Genomic DNA, 27,415 nt, shown 5'->3' on the forward strand with positions numbered 1-27,415 from the left:
TTATCCCTCGTTATCCTTTTGCTATTAATATAGTTGTAGAAACCCTTTGGATTTACTTTCACCTTACTTGCCAAAGCAAACTCATATCTTCTTTTAGCTTTTCTAATTTCTTTCTTAAGATTCTTTTTACATTCTTTATACTCCTCAAGCACCTCGTTTAGTCCATGCTGCCTATAATAATTGTAGATCTCTCTCTTTTTCCAAATGTGATGTGATTTCCGAGAGAACGCCGCCACTTACGGCCGTCATTTTTGGCCTCCTCGCTCAGAGCCCCCCTCCGCCGGACTGGTCTGGAGGATTTATCCCATCGATGAAAAATCAGATAGATATTAATGTTTAAACAAATTCGCCATTCTCTCTGCTGGTGGCAGGGGGGAGGGACTATAAAACCCGGAAGTGTCGTGGCTCGCTCAGTCTCTGCCAGACGGAGGAAGCGAGAGGGTCATGGCTCTCTGAGCTGCGAATAACGCTGAACGCACGTCTACTCCACGGTGAGTCCCCGGGATGTGGTTTTCAGCAAATGTGTTTGTTGTTTGCAAAGTGTTTGCCCAATTGGGTTGGCTTTTTAAAGGGCTTTCAGTGAATGTTTTGTTGGCTTGCAAAGTGTTTTTGCCCAATTAGGTTGGCTATTCAAAGGGCTTTCAGTAAATGTGTTTTGTTGGCTTGCAAAGTGTTTTTGCCCAATTGGGTTGGCTTTTTAAAGGGCTTTCAGTAAATGTGTTTTATTGGCTTGCAAATTATTTTTGCCCAATTGGGTTGGCTTTTTAAAGGGCTTTCAACAAATGTGTTTTGTTGGCTTGCAAAGTGTTTTTTGTCCAATTGGCTTGGCTTTTAAAGGGCTTGCTTGCAACAGTTTTCGGATGGATAAAGCGTGAATAAACATTTTATTAGATCAGGACTGTGTTTAATTTCAAAATTGGCGCTCATTCGGTGATTTTCGCTTAGTTGCAAGATGGCGCAGATGACGTCATTTCCGGTAGCTGGTGCTGAGTGCATCATTTCCAGTTCGTGGCAAGAAGCGAGAGGGTGACGTCAAGATGGCGCCGAGTGCAGGTGCCGATGAATAATTCAAGAGAGCTGACTGCTCTGTCTATGGTGTGTTTGTTGGATGTTATTTAAAGCATGTTTTTGCTTCAGCACCAGCAGCCTCTACAGGAGGCTTTAAACATTTGTTTTACACTGTATATTCAACACGTTCTGAAGTTACTTGGCATTTTAGTATTGCGTGAGTGTGAGTTAATGAGTCTGTGTGTGTGGGAATGAGTCTGTGTGTGTGTGTGTCTGTGAATGAGTCTGTCTGTGTGTGTGTGTGTGAATGGGTGTGTGCGAATGGGTGTGTGCGAATGGGTGTGTGCGAATGAGTGTGTGTGAATGAGTGTGTGTGTGTGTGTGTGTGTGAGAGAGTCTGTGTGAGAGTGTGTGTGAGGTGGAGAGTGTGTGTGATCAACAAATAACAAATAGTACAAACTAGCGCAACAGAAAGCCCCCCCACCGGCCAGCAATATTGGAATTGGTGGAGAGGTGGAATATTGCGTTGGGTGACCAGCCCTCCCGTTTGATGCTGGGACCCAACGGGTCCCACTTAATCTAGTTTCTTCATGTATTTTGAATTGAACCATTTCTTCAGGTATTTTGTTCCATATTCTCAATTAATGTTTATTCTACACATAATCTAGTTATTTTTGAAAGAACATTGTCAAAATATTTTGTATCATTTTGGGGAGAAAAGACAAATCTTATTTTATTATAGTTACACAAACGCTGGCGAGTTTAGATGTACTTGGTCATTGCTTTATTTGAAATTGTCACAAAAAGGCACTTCAAAGACATATCAGCCTTCCGAAATACTGCTGCAAGTAAGAATTTCATTATTCCGTTTCAGGACGCATGACAAAATACTCATGACTTGGAAGTAATAATTTTTAAATATTTTTTAGTTATTTTCACTTATCACAAACAATTTTCCAGCACTGTCTATCTTTAAATATTCAGCTTTGATTAGGCGCACACACAAGTGGAATCTGTTAAACCAATGCAGATGGTTCTGAGTGTTAACGTTTAAAATACAAGTAATATTTGTTTGCTGGTACCTGTATAATTAAACAGGCAGAAAGAAACCTGCTACTTGGGGGAAATTATCTTGTCATAAGTGCAGAACGGTGAATATTGAGACAGTTGCCAAGTGTTTGTTAACATAGAATGAAATTTACAGTTGTAAAACTCACAAGTCTTGTGTTGATGACAGAAAGCAATATAAACATGGCACTTTGATAGGAGCCGGGAATACCTGACTGCAATTTCACTGAGCTGTACATGACCAGCACTGCGGCACTGACCCACTCTCCGCCGCAAGGGTTCACGTTTAGTTTGCAACTGTTTCCGACCGGCTGCACTGACAAGTCGCCTATTTCCCCCAGCATCTCTGCTCAGTCTGATTCCCTCACTGCACCCCTCCGGTGCGATCTGCAACTAGGAGCCTCCTCTGTGGTGCACCTTGATGTGTTTTCCACTCTTCGTCTTTCTCCTTCCGCCATCAACACTCACACTCTCTCCTCCCCCTCCCGTCACCAACTTTCTCCCTCTCTCTTCATTTCTCTCTCACTTCGCTCCCTCTCTCACTTCTCTCTATTTGTATCTCAATCTCTAATTTCTCCCTTTCTCTTTCATCTTCATCTCTCCCTCCACCGCTTCCTTCCCTGCCTCCCCATCTCTCTCCCCTTCCGCCCCTCTCTCCCCTTCCCTCCCCGTCTCCTCCTTCCCTCCCCCTTCCTTCCCCCCTTCCCTCCTCCTCGCCTCACCCCCTCCCTCCCCCCCCTCTCTCCTTCCCTCCCCCCTCTTTCCCCTTCCCACCACCTCCTTCCCCTCCCCTCGTCTCCTCCACCCCCCCCCTATCTCCCCCCCCCCTCTCCTGTTCATAGAAACATAGAAAATAGGTGCAGGAGTAGGCCATTCGGCCCTTCGAGCCTGCACCGCCATTCAATATGATCATGGCTGATCATCCAACTCAGTATCCTGTACCTGCCTTCTCTCCATACCCCCTGATCCCTTTAGCCACATCTCTCCCTCTCTCCCCCTCTCCCCCTCTCCCCCTCTCCCCCTCTCCCCCTCTCCCTCTCGCCCCCTCTCCCCCTCTCTCTCTCTCCCCCTCTCCCCCTCTCCCCCTCTCCCCCTCTCCCCCTCTCCCCCTCTCCCCCTCTCCTATAGGATCTTTGCTCTCTATCACACGCTCCCTCCTCTCCTCCTCCCCGCGCGCCCGCTCGGCCAGCAGTTGCCGCACTGAGTAATGAGCTGTGATACGGTTGGCCAGTTTCCAACACCAGCGGCCGCTCATTGGCCGGTGTCGAGCTCGCGCTCACACTGATTGGATTCGGGGCCTGGTTTTTCTCTCGCAGCCTAGTTTTTTTTTACAACTGAAGCAAATCCTGGTACAAAGTGAAGGTGTGGGGGATGCAAGGTTTGCCTCTTCATTTCTTTCCCTCCTCGGGTCAAGGTGGCAGCGAAGGAGCAGCGGCTCCAGCGCGGGTTGGGGTTCATTGCGGGGACGAGAGAGCTGTTTGTGTTTGCGCACTGATTTGCAGATGGGTGGATTTATTTAATTCTTTGGAAAGATTTGGGTGGGGTTGCTGCTTCTGATCGCTCACTGTGTGTGTATGTGTCGATGTAGTTGATGAAGGGGTCGGGTTGTATTTTTAATAAATAAATGCCGGGCAGCTCATGTATTTTCAGGGGTGCAATCTGTAAGTTGCAGCACATAATTGTATTGTAATCGGGCTGCTCGACTTTTATTTCCTCATAGATAGATGAATACTACCCCTTCCCGTGGTTTTATCTGACTGTTGGGGTGTATGTTGTTGCTGGAGGGTTGTGGGATGCTGTAACCGAATGCTTCCCTGTGCATAACGTGGCTGCGTTTGATGCAGTGCGAAGACTTACTACAAGTTTGTCACAAAATTATCATTCTGCCATGAAAGACAGCCTTTCGCTGTAATCTAATCCTCCAGGAGTAATGTAAGATCCAAGTTTTATTTATATATATATATGTAGTTTTATGGATCAACTTGATGTGCATTTCCAATTTACGATTTTTAATGCAAGGGAAGGTATTTTCTGAATCGGATTCAGCAGCTGGAGGCGCTAATTTTATTAGTCGATTGTCCATCAATAATGTCAATAATACTTTGCTTTTTGAATGAAAATGTCGTTTGGTATGTGCCAAGTAAACTATCCTCCATAATGGCAGACGAAGCAGAGTAATTCATGAGTTTTAAAAATCAAAAATTACTCTTTTTGAGTGATTTGCAGAAAGCTGTTATGGTTCTGTGTGCACGTATATGTTAATTCATTATGGATTCAGATCCATTCATAGCGGATTTGGCTAGTGTTTGACACTTCCATTGTGTTTTGCATTGAGGGTGCAGAAAAGTTTACTAGTGTAGATGGGACACCTTTGTCGGCATGGACAAGCTGGGCCGAAAGGCCTATTTCCATGCTGCATTACTCTGACTCTAAGTGGCCTCAGTTGGACTTCAGGAAGCATCTGGATCACACTTGAAATGACAAAATGGGGGTCATATAGTCACAGAGCAGGGGAAATAGCTCCTTCGGCCCAAGTTTCCCCATGCCAATCAAGGTTTTATTTTATTGTCACGTGTACCAAGGTGCAGTGAAAAGGTATTTGTTGCGTGCTAACCAGATAGCGGGAAGACTATACACGATTACAATTGGGCTATCCACAGTGCACAGATACACAATAAAGGAAATAACGTTTAGTGCAAAATAAACTCTGAATAATGATAGTCTGAGGGCCTTCAATAAGGTAGATAGTAACTCAGAACCGCACTCTAGTTGGTGGGATGGTTCAGTTGGTAGTGCCATCTACACCTGCCTGCGTTTGGCCCATATCCCTCTAAATCTTTTCTCTCCATGCACCTGTCCAAATGACTTTTACATGATGTTATGGTAGATGTCTCAATAGCCTCCTCTGGCAGCTTGTTCCATAGCACCTTCTGTGTGGAAAACTTTGCCCCTTGCATTCCTATTTGGGATGCTGAGTTGGATGATCAGCCGTGATCATATTGAATGGCGGTGCAGGCTCGAAGGGCCGAATGGCCTACTCCTGCACCTAATTTCTATGTTTCTAATTTCTATTATTTTTTCCCCCTCACCTTAAACCTATGCTCTCTGGTTGATTATTTCTCCTACTTTTGGTAAAAAGAAAACTTTGTGCATTCACTCTATCTATTCTCATGATCTTGTACACTTCTATAAGATCACCCCTCGTCCTCCTGCTTCTCCAATTAATATATTCTAGCCTGCCCAACCTCTCCCTTTTAGCTCTGGCTGAAAAGACCTGGCAATCTCCTCAAATCTTCTCTGCATTCTTTCCAGCATAACACCACCCTTCCTATAATAGGATGTCCAAAACAGAACACAATACTCCAAACACAGCCTCACCAACCTCTTATATAATTGTAACATAACATGATGATTTCTGTACTCAATACCTTGACTGATGAAAGCCAATGTGCTGAAAGCCTTATTGTCCACCATATCTACCTGTGGTGCCACTTTCAACTATGCATCTTCACATTTACGAGAATGGTTCCCGGAATGAGTAGGTTAACATATGACGAGCGTTTGACGGCACTGGGCTTCTACTTGCTGGAGCTTAGAATGATCAGGGGTGATTCACCTCAGTGAAACTTACCGAATAGTGAAAGGCCTGGATAGGGTGGATGTGGAGACTTCCCTGCCATGGATTGATTTCCCAAATTATAATGCCTCATCTTGTATGCAGTAAACTCTATTAACCATTCCTCGGTCCATTTTCCCAGCTGATTAAGATCCTGCTGTAATTTTTGATAACCATCTTTGCTATCTTCGATATTGCCGACTTTGGTATCATCAGCAAACTATCGAATCATGCCGTTTACATTCTCATCCAAATCATTGATATAAACACAAAAAGCAATGGGCCCAGCACCGATCCCTGAGGCACACCATTTATCACAGGTCTCCAGTCCCAGGGAATGGAAGGATTGATGTAGGTTTTTGAAGCTGAAAGTGGTATTTGCTTGCCAGCAGAGTGCAGTTTTGTTTTTTTCTCTCTTCCATTTGGTAGCTGTTGAATGTGAGTGTGCAAGCCATTTTTCCGATGACGGTCATTGTCTCATGAGATTTAAGGAAAGAGCTTCTATTACGATGTAAATTGGAAAGAATCCATTCTGCTCCAAGTACTTGAGTAAAGGCAGCCTTTGTTGAATGAAACTTTTAACGACTCGTGTGAAAGAACTTTCAGAACTGGGAAAATATCACAGGAAATAGAGAGGGCAGATGGGGCAAAATGAGATTTAAAAAATTTTTTTGCAGGAAAAGTGAAATTAAAGAGCAAAAGAGATGATAAAACCTTGTATAGGGATGGTGGGCTTCTCCAGAAGATTGAAGGGCATGGAATCTAGGGAAAGCCTGGATACTGAATTGGCTTAAATGGAATGGTGGTGTGCCTCAGGGATCGGCCTATTGATGTTTGTGGTTTATATCAACGATTTATATGAGAATATACAAGGCATGATTAATATGTTTCCATATGACATTAAAGTAGCTGGTATCGTAGACGGTGTAGATGACTATCTTCAAGTGTGCTGAGAAATGGCTAATGGAGTTACAGATAAGTGCGAGGTGTTGCATTTTGGGAAGTCGAACCAGGTCAGGGCCTTCCCTGTAAATGGTTAAAGAAGTCTTTTGGTACATTGTCCTTTATCAGTCAGGGTATTGAATATGGAAGGTAGACAAATGCTGGAGAAACTCAGCGGGTGAGGCAGCATCTATGGAGTGAAGGAATAGGTGACGTTTCGAGTCGACCCTTCAGACTGATGGGGTGGGGGGGGATGAAGAAAGGAAGAGGCAGAGACAGTGGGCTGTGGGAGAGCTGGGGAGGGGAAGAAGGGAGAAAGCAAGGACTACCTGAAATTGGAGAAGTCAATGTTCTTACCGCTGGGGTGCTGCTCCTCCAATTTGCGGTGGGACTCACTCTTGCCATGGAGGAGGAATATGGAAGATGGGTTGTTACAGTTGTACGAGATGTTGATGAGGCTGCACTTGGAATATTGTGTTCAGTTTTGTCACCCTGCTCACAGAAAATCTGTCATTAAACTGGAAAGAATGCAGAGATGTTGCCATGACTTGAGGTCTCGAGCTATTGGAGGAGTTTGGGGTGCAGGAGACTGATAAATGATCCTATGGAGGTGGATAAAATCGTAAGGGGAGTGGAGATTTTGTGGGAGAAGTTGGGGCGAGGGACTCAAATAGAGAAAGCTAGTAGACAGAATGGGAGGCAGGAAGCAGAAAAGGGAAGCACTCGGACACAAGAGGAGAAAGAAGAAAAAGGAAATAAACAGAGAATAAGAGGCGGTGGGTTTCTTAAATGTGCATATTTTAATGCTAGGAGCATTATAAGAAAGGTGGATGCGCTTAGAGCCTGGATTGATACCTGGAAATATGATGTTGTGGCGATCAGTGAAACATGGTTGCAGGAGGGCTGTGATTGGAAACTAAATATTCCAGGATTTCGTTGCTTCAGGTGTGATAGAATTGGAGGGGCAAGAGGTGGAGGTGTTGCATTGCTTGTCAGGGAAGATATTACAGCAGTGCTTTAGAAACATAGAAATTAGGTGCAGGAGTAGGCCATTCGGCCCTTCGAGCCTGCACCGCCATTCAATATGATCATGGCTGATCATCCAACTCAGTATCCCGTACCTGCCTTCTCTCCATACCCTCTGATCCCCTTAGCCACAAGGGCCACATCTAACTACCTCTTAAATATAGCCAATGAACTGGCCTCGACTACCCTCTGTGGCAGAGAGTTCCAGAGATTCACCACTCTCTGTGTGAAAAAAAGTTCTCATCTCGGTTTTAAAGGATTTCCCCCTTATCCTTAAGCTGTGACCCCTTGTCCTGGACTTCCCCAACATCGGGAGCAACCTTCCTGCATCTAGCCTGTCCAACCCCTTAAGAATTTTGTAAGTTTCTATAAGATCCCCTCTCAATCTCCTAAATTCTAGAGAGTATAAACCAAGTCTATCCAGTCTTTCTTCATGACAGTCCTGACATCCCAGGAATCAGTCTGGTGAACCTTCTCTGCACTCCCTCTATGGCAATAATGTCCTTCCTCAGATTTGGAGACCAAAACTGTACGCAATACTCCAGGTGTGGTCTCACCAAGACCCTGTACAACTGCAGTAGAACCTCCCTGCTCCTATACTCAAATCCTTTTCTATGAAAGCTAACATACCATTCGCTTTCTTCACTGCCTGCTGCACCTGCATGCCTACTTTCAATGACTGGTGTACCATGACACCCAGGTCTCGCTGCATCTCCCCTTTTCCTAGTCGGCCACCATTTAGATAATAGTCTGCTTTCCTGTTTTTGCCACCAAAATGGATAACCTCACATTTATCCACATTATACTGCATCAGCCAAACATTTGCCCACTCACCCAGCCTATCCAAGTCACCTTGCAGTCTCCTAGCAGCCTCCTCACAGCTAACCCTGCCCCCCAGCTTAGTGTCATCCGCAAACTTGGTGATATTGCCTTCAATTCCCTCATCCAGATCATTAATATATATTGTAAATAGCTGGGGTCCCAGCACTGAGCCTTGCGGTACCCCACTAGTCACTGCCTGCCATTGTGAAAAGGACCCGTTTACTCCTACTCTTTGCTTCCTGTTTGCCAGCCAGTTCTCTATCCAGATCAATACTGAACCCCCAATGCCGTGTGCTTTAAGTTTGTATACTAATCTCTTATGTGGGACCTTGTCGAAAGCCTTCTGGAAGTCCAGATACACCACATCCACTGGTTCTCCCCTATCCACGCTACTAGTTACATCCTCGAAGAATTCTATAAGATTCGTCAGACATGATTTACCTTTTGTAAATCCATGCTGACTTTGTCCAATGATTTCACCACTTTCCAAATGTGCTGCTATCCCATCTTTAATAACTGACTCTAGCAGTTTCCCCACTACCGATGTTAGATTAACTGGTCTGTAATTCCCCGTTTTCTCTCTCCCTCCCTTCTTAAAAAGTGGGATTACGTTTGCTACCCGCCAATCCTCAGGAACTAATCCAGAATCTAAAGAGTTTTGAAAGATTATTACTAATGCATCCACTATTTCTGGAGCTACTTCCTTAAGTACTCTGGGATGCAGCCTATCTGGCCCTGGGGATTTATCGGCCTTTAATCCATTCAATTTACCCAACACCACTTTCCTGGATTTCACTCAATTCCTCCAACTCCTTTGACCCACGGTCCCCTGCTATGTCCGCCAGATTATTTATGTCTTCCTTAGTGAAGACGGAACCAAAGTAGTGATTCAATTGGTCCGCCATATCCTTGTTCCCCATGATCAACTCACCTGTTTCTGACTGCAAGGGACCTACATTTGTTTTAACTAATCTCTTTCTTTTCACATATCTATAAAAACTTTTGCAGTCAGTTTTTATGTTCCCTGCCAGTTTTCTTTCATAATCTATTTGGCAGGATAGATTGGAGGGCTCGTCTAGGGAGGCTATTTGGGTGGAACTGAGAAGTGGGAAAGGTGTAGCAACACTTATAGGGGTGTATTATAGACCGCCAAATGGGGAGCGAGAATTGGAAGAGCAAATATGTAAGGAGATAGCAGATATTAGTAGTAAGCACAAGGTAGTGATTGTGGGAGATTTCAACTTTCCACACATAGACTGGGAAACACATTCTGTAAATGGGCTGGATGGTTTGGAGTTTGTAAAATGTGTGCAGGATAGTTTTTTGCAGCAATACATAGAGGTACCTACTAGAGGAGGGGCAGTGCTGGACCTCCTGTTAGGAAATGAGACGGGACAGGTGGCGGAGGTATGCGTTGGGGAGCACTTCGGGTCCAGTGATCACAATACCATTAGTTTCAATATAATTATGGAGAGGGTCAGAACTGGACCTAGGGTTGAGATTTTTGATTGGAGGAAGGCTAACTTTGATGAGATGCGAAATGATTTAAAAGGAGTGAACTGGGACATTTTGTTTTATGGGAAGGATGTAGAAGAGAAATGGAGGACATTTAAAGGGGACATTTTAAGAGTACACAATCTTTATGTTCCTGGGTACACAAAAAAGCTGGAGAAACTCAGCGGGTGCAGCAGCATCTATGGAGCGAAGGAAATAGGCAAAGTTTCGGGCCGAAACCCTTCTTCAGACTGATCGGGGGTGGGGGGGCGGGGACAAGAAAGGAAAAAGGAGGAGGAGCCCGAAGGCTGGGGGATGGGAGGAGACAGCAGGGGGACTGAGGAAGGGGAGGAGATAGCAAGGACTAACAAAATTGGGAGAATTCGATGTTCATGCCCCCAGGATGCAGACTCCCCAAGCGGAATATGAGGTGCTGTTCCTCCAATTTCCGGTGCTGCTCGCTGTGGCCATGGAGGAGACCCAGGACAGAGAGGTCGGAGACGGAGTGGGAGGGGGAGTTGAAGTGCTGAGCCACCGGGAGGTCAGCTTGGTTATTGCGGACCGAGCGGAAGTGTTCGGCGAAACGATCGCCCAACCTCTGCTTGGTCTCACCGATATAGATCTGCTGACATCTAGAGCAGCGGATGCAATAGATGAGGTTGGAGGAGATGCAGGTAAACCTCTGTCGCACCTGGAACGACTGCTTGGGTCCTTGAACGGAGTCGAGGGGGGAGGTAAAGGGACAAGCGTTGCATCTCTTGCGGTTGCAAGGGAAAGTGCCCGGGGAGGGGGTGGTACGAGAGGGAAGGGAAGAATTGACAAGGGAGTTATGGAGGGAGCGGTCTTTGCGGAAGGCAGATATGGGGGGAGATGGGAAGATGTGGCGAGTGTTGGGGTCACGTTGGAGGTGGCGAAACTGACGGAGGATTACTTTTTGTATGTGACGGCTGGTGGGGTAAAAGGTGAGGACTAGGGGGACTCTGTCCTTGTTGCGAGTGGGGGGATGGGGAGAGAGAGCAGTGTTGCGGGGTATGGAAGAGACCCTGGTGCGAGCCTCATCTATGGTGGAGGAGGGGAACCCCCGTTCCCTGAATAATGAGGACATTTCAGATGTCCTGGTGTGGAACGCCTCATCCGTGGAGCAGATGCGGCGTAGACGGAGGAATTGGGAATAGGGGATGGAGTCCTTACAGGAAGCAGGGTGGGAAGAAGTGTAGTCCAGATAGCCATGGGAGTCAGTGGGTTTATAGTGGATGTCGGTCAGAAGTCTATCACCTGCAATGGAGATAGTGAGGTCAAGGAATGGTAGGGAAGTGTCGGAAATGGTCCAGGTGTATTTGAGTGCCGGATGGAAGTTAGTGGTGAAGTGGATGAAGTCAGTCAGTTGTGTGCGGGTGCAGGAGGTGGCACCAAAGCAGTCGTCGATGTAGCGGAGGTAGAGGTCGGGGATGGGGCCCTGGTATGTATTGAACAAGGATTGCTCGATGTATGCTACACTTCTTCCCACCCTGCTTCCTGTCGAACATGAAGTTATTGAGGGTAAGGACCAGCTCCGCTAGACGGAGTGGAGTGTCAGTGGCTGGGTATAGGTTGCTTCTCTTGTCGAGGAAGAACCGGAGGGCTATGAGACCATCCTGGTGGGGGATGGAGGTGTAGAGTGACTGGACGTCCATGGTGAAGGTGAGGGCCTAGAGAATGGAATGCGCGGAGACGACGGAGAGTGCCTTCCTCCGGCCCCAACCCCCATCCCTGCCGGGTGTTCACTATCCCCCCCCGACCTCCCCCTCTCCAACACCGAACGGTCTGTCCTCAACAGAGGTCTTACCTTTGTCCCCCTCCGTCCCCACCTCAATGAATTCCGCGCCCACCACGACTTGGAGCTCTTCTACCGTCGCCTCCGCCTCACAGCGTACTTCCATGGGAAGGAGTCCTCGCCCCCCCACTGATGACCCCTTTTCCCGTCTCCAACGCACCCGTGGAACCCCCCTCGTGGCCAATTTCCGGTTTTAGAACTCTTCATCAATAACTGCTGTCGCGACATCAACCGTCTCAACTTCTCCACTCCCCTGTCTCACTCCAATCTCTCCCCCCATGAACGTTCTGCCATCGACTCACTCCGCAACAACCCAGATTGGGTTATCAAACCCGCCGACCCTCACCCCCGGTCAGTCTGAAGGAGGGTTTCGGCCAGAAACGTTGCCTATTTCCTTCGCTCCATAGATGCTGCTGCACCCGCTGAGTTTCTCCAGCTTTTTTGTGTACCTTCGATTTTCCAGCATCTGCAGTTCCTTCTTAAACATCTTTATGTTCCTGTTCGGTTGAAAGGAAACAGTAAAAATTGGAAAGAGCCCTGGTTTTCAAGGGAAATTGGACATCTTGTTCGGAAAAAGAGGGAGAACTACAATAATTATAGGCAGCATGAAGTAAATGAGGTGCTTTAGGAGTATAAGGAATGTAAAAAGAATCTTAAGAAATAAATTAGAAAAGCTAAAAGAAGATATGAGGTTGCTTTGGCAAGTAAGGTGAAAGTAAATCCAAAGGGTTTCTACAGCTATATTAATAGCAAAAGGATAACGAGGGATAAAAATTGGTCCATTGGAGAGACAGAGTGGACAGCTATCTGCAGAGCCAAAAGAGATGGAGGTATTGAACAATTTCTTTTCTTCGGTATTCACCAAGGAGAAGGATATTGAATTATGTGAGGTAAGGGAAACTAGTAGAGTAGCTATGGATACTATGAGTTTCAAAGTAAAAGAAGTACTGACACTTTTGAAAAATATAAAAGTGGATAAGTCTCCAGGTCCTGACAGGATATTCCCTAGGACATTGAGGGAAGTTCGTGTAGAAATAGCCGGGGCTATGACAGAAATATTTCAAATGTCATTAGAATCGGGAATAGTCCCCGAGGATTGGCGTACTGCGCATGTTGTTCCATTGTTTAAAAAGAATTCTAAGAGTAAACCTAGCAATTATAGACCTGTTAGTTTGACTTCAGTGGTGGGCAAATTAATGGAAAAGATACTTAGAGATAATATATATAAGCATCTGGATAAACAGGGTCTGATTAGGAACAGTCAACATGGATTTGTGCCTGGAAGGTCATGTTTGAATTTTTTGAAGAGGTTACTAGGGAAATTGACGAGGATAAAGCAGTGGATGTTGTCTATATGGACTTTAGTAAGGCCTTTGACAAGGTTCCTCATGGAAGGTTGGTTAAGAAGGTTCAACTGTTGGGTCTAAATGCAGGAGTAGCAAGATGGATTCAACAGTGGCTGAATGGGAGACGCCAGAGGGTAATGGTGGATGGCTGTTTGTCGGGTTGGAGGCAGCTGACTAGTGGGGTGCCTCAGGGATCTGTGTTGGGTCCTTTGTTGTTTGTCATGTACATCAATGATCTGGACGAAGGTGTGGTAAATTGGATTAGTAAGTATGCAGATGATACCAAGATAGGTGGTGTTGTGGATAATGAAGAGGATTTCCAAAGTCTACAGAGTGATTTAGGCCATTTGGAAGAATGGGCTGAAAGATGGCAGATGGAGTTTAATGCTGATAAATGTGAGGTGCTACACCTTGGCAGGACAAATCAAAATAGGACGTACATGGTAAATGGTAGGGAATTGAAGAATACAGTTGATCAGAGGGATCGGGGAATAACCGTGCATAGTTCCTTGAAGGTGGAATCTCATATAGATAGGGTGATAAAGAAAGCTTTTGGTATGCTAGCCTTTATAAATCAGAGCATTGAGTATAGAAGCTGGGATGTAATGTTAAAATTGTACAAGGCATTGGTGAGACTAAATCTGGAGTATGGTGTACAATGTTGGTCGCCCAATTATAGGAAGGATGTCAACAAAATAGAGAGAGTACAGAGGAGATTTACTAGAATGTTGCCTGGGTTTCAACAACTAAGTTACAGAGAAAGGTTGAATAAGTTAGGTCTTTATTCTCTGGAGCGCAGAAGGTTAAGGGGGCACTTGATAGAGGTCTTTAAAATGATGAGAGGGATAGACCGAGTTGTTGTGGACAAGCTTTTCCCTTTGAGAATAGGGAAGATTCAAACAAGAGGACATGACTTCAGAATTAAGGGACAGAAGTTTAGGGGTAACATGAGGGGGAACTTCTTTACTCAGAGAGTGGTAGCGGTGTGGAGTGAGCTTCCAGTGGAAGTGGTGGAGGCAGGTTCGATGGTTTCATTTAAAAATAAATTAGATAGGCATATGGATGAGAAGGGAATGGAGGGTTATGGTATGAGTGCAGGCAGGTGGGACTAAGGGAAAATAATTGTTCGGCACGGACTTGTAGGGCCGAGATGGCCTGTTTCCGTGCTGTAATTGTTATATGGTTATATGGAGATGGTGAATGCACAGGGTAGGGGAATCAAGAGCTTGAGGGCAGAGGTTTAAGGTGAGGGGGAGAGATTTCCCAGAAACCTAAGGATAACGTTTTCACACAGAGGGCGGTGCATATATGGAATGAGTTACCCAGGGAAATAGTTGAGACGGGTACCATAACAAGGTTTAATAAACACTTGGATACTTTTCAATTTTAATTTTAATTAATTATATTAAGGTGACATATACTTAATCTAATATGGCAATATAAATATACAGGTTTCTCTTGAGCAATTGTCTTGACTATGACGCTGTAGCAAAGAATAACGTTTATGGATACCCTAAAGTCTATTTGATGAGGTATTGGAAATTTGCAATCTATAAAGAACAATAGTTAACACAACCAGTAGAATGAAGAACTACGTTGCAAAGCTGGGAATCAAACTGAGACTTTAATTCATATTTAATTGTTAAATCATTACACAAACAAAAGTGCTGACTTTGCCACCTTTGTGATCTCATCTTTGTGATCGATGCGATGTAGGAATAGCTGAGATTTTGAGCTGAGCATGGATATGAGAGTTCTGTGGATAGGAAGATGCTGAAATGTCTTAGGTCTGAAAAGAAGTCTCGACCCGAACCGTCACTTATCCATGTCCTCCAGGTTTGCTGCCAGACCCGCTGAGTTACTCCAGCTCTTTGTGTCCTTTGCTGAAGTGACTTTATGTTTAATTAATTTAGAGTTGAATGCAGAGGTGACCAATAGACATAGTGAACTTTAAGAATTTTGTAAAGGAAAACAATGGTGAATGGCTTGGATTTTTCTAAAGAGTGATCTTGATTTTTCAAGAGATGGATCATATTAACTCCCTGATAAGGTGGTGTAGTATGATTATGTTTATCCTCTGGAATTGAGGAAGTGGCTCCATAGATAATGCAAAATATTACAATGCGTAAAAAAATATGGGCAGTACTTGCAGCGTGGGGTGGGATTGCTCTATTGGGAGGTGGCATGAACTGAATGGCCAACTTCTGCACTGTTATAAGCACAATTGCTAATTCATGTTTCTAACACTCAATGTCCATTCAATCAAGAATACCACCTCCTTTTGCTGCACTATATCTGCTAGGCTTGTAGCTAAAATTTCTCCCTTGTCCAAGATTGTTAGTGTTCTGGAAAGGTTTTTATTCTCTGATCAGCATAATTGGTTTTGTATTCTGGACAGCTCATGTCACAATCAGAACTGTCACCTTTTTTCCAAAAATATTTTGGATTGTTTCCTTCAGAAACATGCTTTTGTGACCTGGATGTGAGGGACAAGCTACCTGTCAAACTACCTTTCATTTATGTCAATTTCTGGCTAAAGCTATCCTTTACCATAATATAGTTTTCAGTTCCTTTAAACAAGCTGTGTTTTTATTTGCCTTGCCAGGTGTGCAGAGCATGAGTTTGAGCTGGTTACAGTTGCACAGCACAATGCTTGTGACAAAGAACATGCCGTTTAGTGTCAAATGTCTCTGCGTTTCCAACTCAGTCCATTTTTTATTTATGCTGGTTGTAATCCTGTTTGTATACTCTGAAGTTTGCGTAATCTATTAGGAGTTGACTTGGAACAGAGAACAGTACGGTATAGGAATAGGCCCTTTGCCAAATCTAGTTTGCCAGGACATGATCCTCCATTCCCTGCATATACAATTGCCTATCTAAAAGCTGCTTAAATGCCATTGCCCATGGCAGTGTGTTAAAGACCATTCACTGTATGTTTAAAAAAAAGCTTGTCCCTCATATTATTTACGTTTATTATTGTCACCTGTACCAAGGTACAGTGAAAAGCTGTGTTTTGCATGTTTCAATCTGATCAGATAATGCCACGCACAAATACCTTTCAACCTTAAGTATAATAGTCAACCTTAAGTATAATAGACAAAGCAAAGTGCAAGAGTGCAGAATATGGTTCTCAGCCTTGTAGCGCATCAGTTCCATCGCTTTTAAACTTTGCCCCCCTCGTGTTAAAGCTGTGCACTCTGGTCTGACAGTTCCACTCACTCGAGGAGGCTATGTCTCCCACTTTTATATACTTCTGTCATGTCTCAAACAACCAAAGTTTGTCCAATCTCTCCTTGTATCTAATACCCTCTAATCTAGGCAACATTCTGATAAACCTCTTCTACACCCTTTCCACAGTCTCTACATCCTTCCTCTGATTGGGCGACCACAACTGCACATAATACTCCAAATGCAAAAGGCTTTTCACAGTACTTTGGTACACGTGACAATAAACTAAACGAAAGCTGCAACATGACTTCCTGACTCTTACATTCAATATCCTGACCTTTGAAGGCAAGCATACTTTTTTTGCATTTACTTTCTCCTTTTGGATGCAGGTCTTGTGCATGCTATGTCTTTTTGGGAAAAACTAAAACTCTAGTTTGGCCTACAAAAGGATTTTTCTGTTTCTTGAGATTCAAAACAATCACCCAATTTAGCACAGTCCTGATACTGGCATGCATTTATGGTTGTCTAGAGACTATCTCCGCATTGCTTAGACTAAATCCTCACGTTGCATATTATTAGACTTTCTTTTAAAGAAAAAATCGACATCACCTTATTTTTTATTAATTAACATTCATTGATTTCATATTGTACTGGATTTTAACAGTGGCACCATTTTCTATCCTGTCAAATGCTCTGAGTATCTTTTCAATGGTCAATGGTTAGTGAATATATTTACAGTACTATATGACTCTCCAGGATACAGTACTATGTAAATAAATCTTTCAATCTCATTGAAATGTAATCACTTTTTAATTTCGCTATAAAATTGTAGTGGATGTCCACTTAGTGAATTCTCTGAACATTGGGCTTTCTAAACATGAAAATGTAGTCTGTTTAAACTGACAGCAGGAAGCCTTTGAAACCTTTCAGTTAACTGGCAAACCGATAAATTGGCTGCTGATTAATTAGATTAGATTCGTTTATTGTCATTAATTGTTAATTGAATTCACTATATTTATTAGCATAAAGTCCCTGTTGTAATCAAATACTTTGTCAGATATGAAAGATTTGAATTGAAATCTCTGATATAAACTAAAGAACTTGATCTTACAGGTCCAAAAAGTGTTATTCAAAAGTAGTACAAAATTTAGCACTTCCTATTTTTCATGTTTGTTCTGTTGTATTTTTGTGTTAATTTGCTGCTCTGTGGTGGTGGTGGTGAGGGGGGGAGTGGGGGGGGAGGGGGTTTAGGGATGAATTTAAATGTTCTCTGTCAGTCAGTTCCAAGAGAAGTGTTGCAACAGGAAACTTGAACAGTGTAAAATGCCACTGTCCGTCAACAATTACCTGGAAATTTGAGACTTATTTGCATTGCTATCTCCTCCAGAAAGAGAATTAAATATCTGAACAGGAAATTTAGTTAACCATGCATTGTCGTTGATCTTTTTTCCCTGATATGGGGTTATGTTTTGTCATTGGATTAGAATTGCAGTAGACTAAAAGTTTACTCCTTTCACACAATATTAATGACCAATATGGGCTTGGATAATTGTTATTCCCTTTCAGTGGTCCTGAACGACTCAGTCTACTCCAATGAAGAAGTGATCAATTTGTACTTGTGGTCATACAGTGCTGCCTTTTCTGCTTAATATTTCTGGCATTTTGTGTTTATAATGCCGTCATTGTTTTAGTTGTTTGATCCAGCCACTCAATTATTGAGTCTCAGTCTGCCTGGACCTACCTGATCACCTGGTTGCTAAACACTTTAATTCCCCTTACCATTCCCACACTGACCTTTCTGTCCTCGGCCTCCTCCATTGTCAGAGTGAGGCTGAACGCAAATTAGAGGAACAGCATCTCATCCTTTGCTTGGGCAGTTTACAACCCAGGGGTATGAATTATGGTTTCTCTAACTTCAAGTAACCCTTCTCTCCATTCCTCCCCCACCCAAGTCATGCCAGCTTTCATTCTCACCTAGCTACTGCTACCAAGGGCCTGTTTCCTTTATCATTGTTACTTTATAACATTTATTTCATTCATTTGTTCTATTTCTCTCTACATCATCGTCTATATTTCTCGTTTCCCTTTCCCCTGACTTTCAGACTGAAGAAGGGTCACGACCCGAAACGTCACCTATTCCTTCTCTCCCGTGATGCTACCTGTCCAGCTGAGTTGCTTCAGCATTTTGTGTCTATACTCAATTATTTAAGTTGGGTGGGAATTTCAAGACATGACAATGAAGTGATAGCAATAACATTTCAAGTTAAAGTAGTATGTGACGTGGAGATGGAGCATTCTGGTGGTGAATTCTGTATACTCCTGCACCTCTTGCCCTTGATTTGTGGGTTGCTTGCTGGAGATGGTGTTTGCATGTGACCATGGCCCTTCGCCTTTATGGTGGTGCTACTGGAGAACTCTCAGTAGGTTGATAGTGTGTATTTGTAGGTATTAGAAACAAGAGCAGATTTATGCTGAGTGGATAATTTTCTGCTTTGTGGTATTGAGAGTGTCCCGCTGCCAGTCTTAAACACGTGGGGTTCTGTGAGGAAGGTTGACTTTGCAGACTCTGCAGCCTTGAGTCAGCCAACAAGTGATTAGGTGGCAGAGATCTGAGGCCCAACACTCATGCGACCTGAAGAATGTTAGCTGCAGCTAGAGCTTCGGTTTCTGGCAAGGTTTTCCTAAATTTATGTACGTTTCTGATATTCTGATGCACTTGTTATTTAAGAATAATTATGTAATTTCTTAAAATTGAACCACTTGCAAATTATTGAGGAATTTAAAATGTTGCCTTATGCATTGTGATCTGCAGGCCACAAATTCCTTTTGATGAGATCAGAGCAAACATTAATTATAATAGTTTGTTCTTTTTCCCATTTCCATTTTTCTCGCCCCAGTTCCCCTCTCTGTGTAACCCTGGAGAGACCCAGCCTTTGCATCTCATGTGAAATCACGTGACAGATGTGGCACCATCTGTCACTTGGTAAAAGTCTTGGATGTGTCGTGAGTTGATGTTAAATCGAAGGTTTGTTTATTTCTGTGGCTGAATCTTGGTGCTTTGCTCCAATTTTCAAATGCCATGGGCTGTTTCATTCGGGATACTTGGGTGCTTATACATTAAAAAATAAGATTCAAGTAGAGACGAGGAACTGCAGATGCTAGTTTGCAAAAAAGACACCGTGCTGGAGTGACTCTGGGCCTGGCAGCAACTCTGCAAAGCATAGATAGGTGAACTTTCGGGTTGGAACCCTTCTTCAGACGTACTTTCCCTAGTACTTCCCTACTTTCCCTGCCCTCCCCATCCTAGAATCAGTCTGAAGAAGAGTCCCGACCTGACACATCACCTATCCATGTTCTGAGATGCTGCCTGACTTGCTGAGTTACTCCAGCACTTTGTTTACCAAAAATGTTTGTTCTGAAGAACTTGGTTTTGCTCTTGTGTGACGAGAGATTGAATAATCTACAAATATGTGTTATCCAGATTGTGTTATCACGAATTGCAAATAAATGAGTTTAACGAGCAGGTAGTCTTGAAGCAATTGTGTAAATCAATAGTGTTTGTGCACCGGATACTTTGTGTGCCATATGAATTTTGCTTCTGGCATCTAGCTCATTTGTTTCAATCTGTCGCTGACATTTCTTTAATTGTGGTTTCTCAGCCTTGCTGAAAATAATTCGTGCACTTCATACTTCTGTTTACTGTAACTTTAATTTGTCTGTTTCTTGGATTGATGCTGTGATAATTCTTTGCATTGCTGCTTTCATTTAGTTCTTGTAGTTTCTTCAGCTTTGCATGTTGCACCAATCGTCTGTCTACAGTACTAATTCTTAAAGTAATTATAAAAAACAGAACTAATACCGATGGAGTGCATGTGCGAAATATGTGATAGTAATCCTCAAATTTCATGTCATTAACTTGAGTCGACATGAATTTCAGAAGCAGTGTAATGTGGAGTGCTGCAACTAATTTGCATGTCTGGAGCATGTGATGGGGAGCAAATTTCTGCCTCTAAATATTTATTTCAAAAAAGAATGAGAGGTTTGCAACGGTGTGACCAAGGAAGTAGTTGAATAATTTAACATTAGTAATTAATACTTAGCTTTTCCAATCCAGCTCCAACTGTGGACATAAAACACTAGGTGCTAGAATATGTAGTAGAAAAGGGAGCAACTCTGAGGATCAGGCAGTGTATGTGGAGAGAAATTGCCAGTGTTTCAGGTCAGACCCTTCATTTAGACTGGTCTTAACAGGATTTCCTTGCACAAAAATAGCTAAGGGTCCAGTAAATTTTTTTTTTTTTAATGAAAATTTTCTTGGTTACTCACAAAAGGCAAAAACAAACTGGAGGAGCAAGTTCCTGAACATTTTGAGTGCTCTGATTTGTTCTTGCACAAAAGTAAACTTTGTTTGATTCGTGGCTGGGTGCACAATTGGCACTTATTGACCAATTTGTCTTCCCACCACCTACTGCCGTTCTGAGGAAGAGTCCACAGTTCCTCCATTGTCCTCTGTCGCTGTCCCAGTACCGACAAAATGTAAGTTGAAGCAAGTTATCCTCAATCCTGAGGGACTCTGTTCAGAATCAGAGGATTTCTTGTGAGTCCATGATTGTGGCTCTGAACCTTTTCAAACAAATTACATTCCCGCTGTGTGACTGCTTTCTATATCATAGAGGGAATGCGGAATCAAACTTGCGTACGTGAGGTCCTTTGGAGATTAGAGTGTAAAAGGGGGTCACTCTTGAAAATATCAGACTTGCTACAATTTATTTTTGTTAATATTCTGGAAACATATATTGACATTTCTCTGCTGTGATACCATTGCTGAGAGAATCTATTGAATTTGGATTGCTGCATCCTGAAGTGGGATTTGCGATTTAAAATAGCTATTTTATAGATGGCTACTTAAGGACCACAAATCATTGAAGTGACGTGTTCTGTGTAACATTAAATGGGAGGTGCAGAATTACCCTATGGAAAATTAAGATCGGATGTATAATATGGTTGTTGTTTATTCCAGGGACCCATTAACGAATATTAATGCTGGTTAGAAAAGGTCAGTTCATCTTAAACCATGGCAACAATAAAAAACAGTTTGTATGTGTTGGCATGACACAGCCGCAAACTGCAGGCTGCATCATGCACAATCTAGCCAAATAAAATAGATTAAACATGAGGGATGCCAGATGCTTTTTACTTTAAGATTGGTCATAGAGTGATACAGTGTGGAATCTGTATGGATATTGTTCAGCTCAACTTGCCCACACTGGCCAACAATGTCCCAGCTACACTAGTCCCACTTTCCTGCGCTTGGTCCATATCCTGTCCTATCCATGTACGTGTCTAACTGTTTCTTAAATGATGGGATAGTCCCAGCCTCCCATCACCCTTTGTGTGAAAAAGTTACCCCTCGGATTCTTATTAAATCTTTTCCGTTCACCTTGAACCTATGTCTTCTGGTCCTCGTTTCCCCTACTCTGGACAAGAGACTGTGCATCTACCCGATTCATCACATGAGTTTGTATACCTCTATAAGACCCCCCTCATCTTCTGGCGTGCCATGGAATAGAGGCCCAGCCTACTCAACCTCTCATTACAGCTCTCACCCTCTAGTCCTGGCAACATCCTCTTAAATCTTTTCTGAATACTTTTCAAGCTTGACAATATCTTTCCTATAACAAGGTGCCCAGAACTGAACACAATATTCTAAATGCGGTCTCACTAACATCTTATACAACTGCAACATGACCTCCCAACCTCTATACTCAACACTCTGACTGATGAAGGCCAAAGTGCCAAAAGCCTTTTTGACCACCTCATCTACCTGCGACTCGACCTCCAAGGAACCATGCACATGTACTCCTAGATCCCTCTGCTCTACATCACTGCCCAGAGGTCTACCATTTACTGTGTAGGTCCTGCCCTTGTTCCAAAATGCAACACCTCACATTTCTCTGCATTAAATGGCCAATCGATCCAGATCCTGCTGCAATCTTTCACAATCTGCAAAACCACTCACTTTTGCATCATCAGCACACTTGCTAATCTGCCCCTGTATGTTCTCATCCAAATCATTGATGTAGATGACAAACAGTAACGGGCCCTGCACCGAATCCTGAGGCACACCACTAATCACAGGCCTCCAGTCTGAGAAGCAACGTTCCACCATCACCCTCTTCTTCCTTCCGTGAAGCCAATTTGCTATCCATTCAGCTATCTCTCCTTGGTCTTGGTTATTAGCAGTCTCTTATTTCTGCACTTTAGTTGAGTGCAAATCAGAGCCTGGGTCTATTGTTTTCCCTATTATCTAACCTGTCAAAACTTGTAATGTTTGTCATTGTATTTTTAGTGTAGGTGAGCTGGGCTTAAATTATGTTTCATATTTAAATTAAGCAGAAAATGATGGAGAATCATGTAAATATACTTCAGTAATCGATTTATCTTCTCGCCTGTGCTCACCATCTTATCACCTGCGGCGCGGTGGCGCAGCAGTACAGTTGTTGCCTTACAGCGCCTGGAACCTGGGTTAGATCCTGACCACGGGTGTTGTCTGTAAGGAGCTTGCACGCTCTCCCCGTGACCTGTGGGTTTTCTCTGGGTGCTCCGGTTTTCTCCCACATTCCAAAGACGTACAGGTTTGTAAGTTAATTGGTTTTGGTAACATTTGTAAATTGTCCGTAGTGTGCGTAGGCTAGTGTTAGTGTGCGGGGTTCGCTGGTTAGCGCGGACTCGGTGGGCCAAAGGACCCGTTTCCATGCTGTATCTAAACCAGGGGTTCCCAACCTTTTTCGTCCTGTTTTCCCCTGGCAACATTAATAGCACATAACAATGCTATTTCACTTATTTATGAACAACTAATGATAAACAGATACTGGTATACCATAACCAAACACAATCAGTCAATGAGAAAAAATCTGTACAAATCTAGAATCAACAAATTTACCCCCTGGGGTAGGCCAAATATCCCCCCTGGGGATACATTTACCCCAGGTTGGGAACCCTTAATCTAAACAAAACTAAACCTTCTCCTCAATACGAGCTCTGAACTTGTCTTGTGTAATAATTGTCTCAATTTCAGAACATTCCAAAGCTCAACACTATACTCAGTCTGACTTTTTTAAGATGGACAAAAATGCCGGAGAAACTCAGCGGGTGAGGCAGCATCTATGGAACGAAGGAAATTGGCAAAGTTTCGGGCCGAAACCCTTCATCAGAGTGATGTGAAGGTTGGGGGGGGGGGGAGGGGAAAGAAAAGAAGAGGTGGAGCCTGTGGCCTGAGGGAGAGCTGAGAAGGGGAGGAGACACTTTTTTTTCCATTTTGTCGGAACACAGGCCCAAAATTGCAGCAGTGAAATTTTATCCACGTGCTGCATGTGTCATGCGTTTCTATTTTCCTGCAAATTCCAAGTTGCTCTGGGACTACTTACCACTGAGATTAAGATAAATTCTTTAGATGTCCCTCCTGCTTAATTTCTGCTGGTTATTAGGCCATATTTTTGTTGTTTTTCTATTGTCCGATTATCATTTTTGTATCTTCCTCTTGTTTTTCTCCTTTCTTCCTTTGCCTTCTCTGGCCTTGAGCTCTGCGTGGACCTACCTTCTCGTATGACTATTCTATTCTCATTAAACTGCTTATTACTCAAGTTCTCTGGCCTTAAGTTAACTGAGGGTAGTTCTGTCTGTGAAACTGCAGCCATGATTACTCCGCACCCATGTCTTTCGTATTTGCTATCATCACCATTTTCACTCTTGCAAGCTATGGTCCCTTTTCCTACCTCTTGGATCACGTTCATGAATCTTGCCAAATTTCAACCCATTGTTAGAATCCTTCTCAACATATTTAAACCTGTGCCATTGTACTAAAGCACTGATTAACAAACTCTTGCAACTTCTACAGTTAATCAATCCCTCTTTGTCCATCTTAACTTGTCACGTGCAGCATAGACTTTTGACCATCTCCTGCTCCAGTTCCTGTTCACCCTGGTGGGTCTGGTTCCATTGCTTATCCTATCCAAACCAGAGAATCACAAGCATTGTCTTGGCAGCAAATTGATGCTTGGCCCCACTTGTTTCTTATGCATATAAAATTGCAACATCAGTTTCCAAGTGCTGATAAGACCATAAGACGTAGGAGTAGAATTAGGCCATTCAGCCGATCGCCCATTCAATATTGGCTGATCTGTTTTTCCTTCTCAACCCCATTCTTCTGCCTTCTCCCCATAGCCTATCACATCCTTCCTAGTTAAGAATCTGTCAATTTCTGCTTTAAACACGCTGACACACACCTGTGCCTTGCCACCACATCTCTTGGCTCTTCCTAATTATTAAGCTTATCACTGTCATTGGCATCTAACAGAAAATGAGGTAGACTGTTGACAATCTTGTTCTCCTTTTTGACTTGGAGATGAGCTTTGGACCAGATATCTATGCCATTATTCAAATAGCCTTTAAGTTTCTTCATCATTTTGTATTATTCCACTCCTGCCTCAGCTCACCTGCTAAAAACCTTGTGTGTGTCTTCTGATAGCTTCAGGTCTCTAAGGACTTTGGGTTTGTTGCTTCTATTCTTTGAAAACAAGATCACCCAAAACTCAGGAGACTCGAGAAGCTACAGATGCTGGAATCGTGAGCAAAACACTGAGTAGGGGAGGAGCTCAGCAGGTCCGGGTGGATGATTGGCAGATTAGTGGAGTAGGTGACAAAGGCTGAAAGTGAAAAGGAGGAATTAGATGTAAATCCAGAGGGAGGGGTGTGGGTGGAGGGGGGTGTGAGAGGAAATGGGGAAGTCTGGGATGGGATATGTGTACAAAATAGGGAAAACAAGCAGGATGACTGGGAGGGGGTGGAAAATGGTTGGAAGAATTGGGGACACAGGGAAGAAAGGGGATAGTGGGGATATTACTTTGAGTGGAGAATTCAATGTTCCTAGTGTTGGGTTGATCGAACAGGCCAAGATAGACATTATTCACATTTTTAACTTTACAAAATCCAGTTTGAGAAAAATCACTTGAGGTTGCAGCGGCAGTTAGCAGCTATGACATCACAATGGGATTTTATTTACATAAACTGCCGACTTGCTGGCCCTGCCATTACAATATTGCAAATCACAGGACACCGAGTCCTGACAGCAAGTGTAATTGGATTTTTTTGAAGTGAAAACTCAATTTTTAAAAGTTTAAAAAGAGGGAGGGTGAAGTGGAGGGGGAGGGAGTGCTGGGGGATGAGGGGAAATGAGCCGCCCCAGCGCAGTTGTGGGCTATGGGTGAGTGGTGGAATATTGCGTTGGGGGAACGGGGGTTGCATTGGGGGAACGGTGAGTGGCAGAATATTGCGTTGGGGAATGGGTTGCGTTGGAGGACCAGGCCTCCCGTGTGACCCAACGGGTCCCACTTGGTCTAGTGTTTGATAATTTTAGTCCCCACCAAAACAGCATATTCTGAATTTCTAATCCTTGCTTTCAATGTCTTGTCGGTCCCTCGCAGAGTCATCTTAAATGCAGGAGGCAGTGAGAGGTCTGATCTAGTGAATATCTAGGTCATACCTTGCTTTAATTCACGGATTGGTGATTGTGTACTCTGCTACTAAGGCCCTAATGCTGCAGCTTCCTTTTAAAATTTCCGGTTTCATTCGTTCTGTTTTCTTTTGTTTTGCTATTTTAAGTTTTCTTTGAGTAAGTATTTGCTTAACTACCCTAATATTTCCTTTTGTTGGATGTTATCAGTTACAGCTTTGAATTCGATTTTTAATTGTCTGCAGTTGAATCACTCGTCTGGGCTGAAAATTGGTTTATAAAGCATAGTTTCTGAAAATCTGTGGATTTCCATCCTTGTCAAGGTTTTTCTACAATATTGCAATTTTTCTTCTTGATTTTATTTTGAATGTTGCTTCCTGGTTTGCTATCTGAGAGTTCTTCATTGTCTTCTTGGGCAGCTTGTGACATTACTGTGGTTGGACCCTACGGATTGATTTACTACTTTAGTGAATTTATTTTTTAAGGAAAATTCATGAGCCAGTCTGCTAAAAGACAAGGTGGTCAAAAAGGCTTTTGGCACATTGGCCTTCAGCAGTCAGGGTATTGTATATAGAAATTGGGAGGTCATGTTGCAGTTATGTAAGACATTGATCATAGAGTCATAGAATGATACAGTGTGGAAACAGGCCTTTTGGCCCAACTCGTCCACACCGGCCAACACTAGTCCCAACTACACTCGTCTCACTTGCCTGCATTTGGTCCATATTCCTCCAAACCTGTCCTATCCATGTACCTAACTGTTTCTTAAATGATTGGGATAGTCCCAGCCTCAACCACCTCCTCTGGCAGCTTGTTCCATACAACCACCACCCTTTGTGTGAAAAAGTTACCCCACGGATTCCTATTCCTATCTTTTCCTCTTCACCTTAAACCTGTCCTGTTGGTGAGGCCACATTTAGAGTATTATATTCAGTTTTGGTCACCATGTTACGGGAAAGATGTAGACAAAACTGGGAAAGGCGTAGAGATGATTTGCAAGGATGTTGCCAGGACTCGAGGGCCTGAGCTATAGGGAGAGGTTCAGCAAGCTAGGACTTTATTCTTTGTAGAGAAGGAGGGTGAGGGGTGATGCTAGAGAGGTGTACTAAATCATGAGAGGAATAGATCGGGTAAAATCATGAGGGGATTAGATAGAGGAGGGGAACCTAGCGGAGGGGAATCAAGAACCAGAGGTCATAGGTTTAAGGTGAGGAGGGAAAGATAGGAACCTGTGGGTTAACCTTTTTACATAAAGGGTAGTTGAGGCAGGTACTCTCGCAACGTCTAAGAAACGTTTGGAAGGTACATTTTTAGGATAGGTTTAGTGGGATATGGGCCAATCGCAGGCAGGTGGAATTAGTGTAGGTGGGACATGTTGGCCGGTGTGGACAAGAAGGGCCTGTATGATGCTATGACTCCATTTCTATTGAGCTCAACAGTAACTGGCAGGACTTAACCACTGGATATATTGGACCAAGGAGTAGTAGGAGAAACTCCTGACTTTTGATTCCAACAAGGACACCTGGAACAAGTACTGATAATCTGCAGAGGTTGCAGAATATCACATACGTTTGATGTTCCTTTTCTAAATTGATTAGCTA

General features: G+C 43.5%; 1 protein-coding gene across 2 annotated transcripts in view; it reads left to right on the top strand.

Annotated features, from left to right (window-relative positions):
* The first annotated feature begins 3,292 nt into the window (after window positions 1-3,292).
* Window positions 3,293-27,415, top strand: part of ctbp1 (C-terminal binding protein 1) — a 228,049-nt gene continuing 203,926 nt past the window's right edge. Inside the window, exon 1 of one of the 2 annotated variants that reach the window (XM_033034769.1) lies at window positions 3,293-3,454. Coding sequence is in view for 1 of the 2 variants with exons in the window: in XM_033034756.1 (XP_032890647.1) it covers window positions 3,448-3,454 (7 nt within the window). In the remaining variant the exon portion in view is untranslated. The remainder of the gene's footprint in view (window positions 3,455-27,415) is intronic. The other variant, XM_033034756.1, reaches the window with a different exon arrangement.

The sequence above is a fragment of the Amblyraja radiata genome, chromosome 1 (genome assembly GCF_010909765.2).
Source record: "Amblyraja radiata isolate CabotCenter1 chromosome 1, sAmbRad1.1.pri, whole genome shotgun sequence".
Taxonomy (NCBI): domain Eukaryota; kingdom Metazoa; phylum Chordata; class Chondrichthyes; order Rajiformes; family Rajidae; genus Amblyraja; species Amblyraja radiata.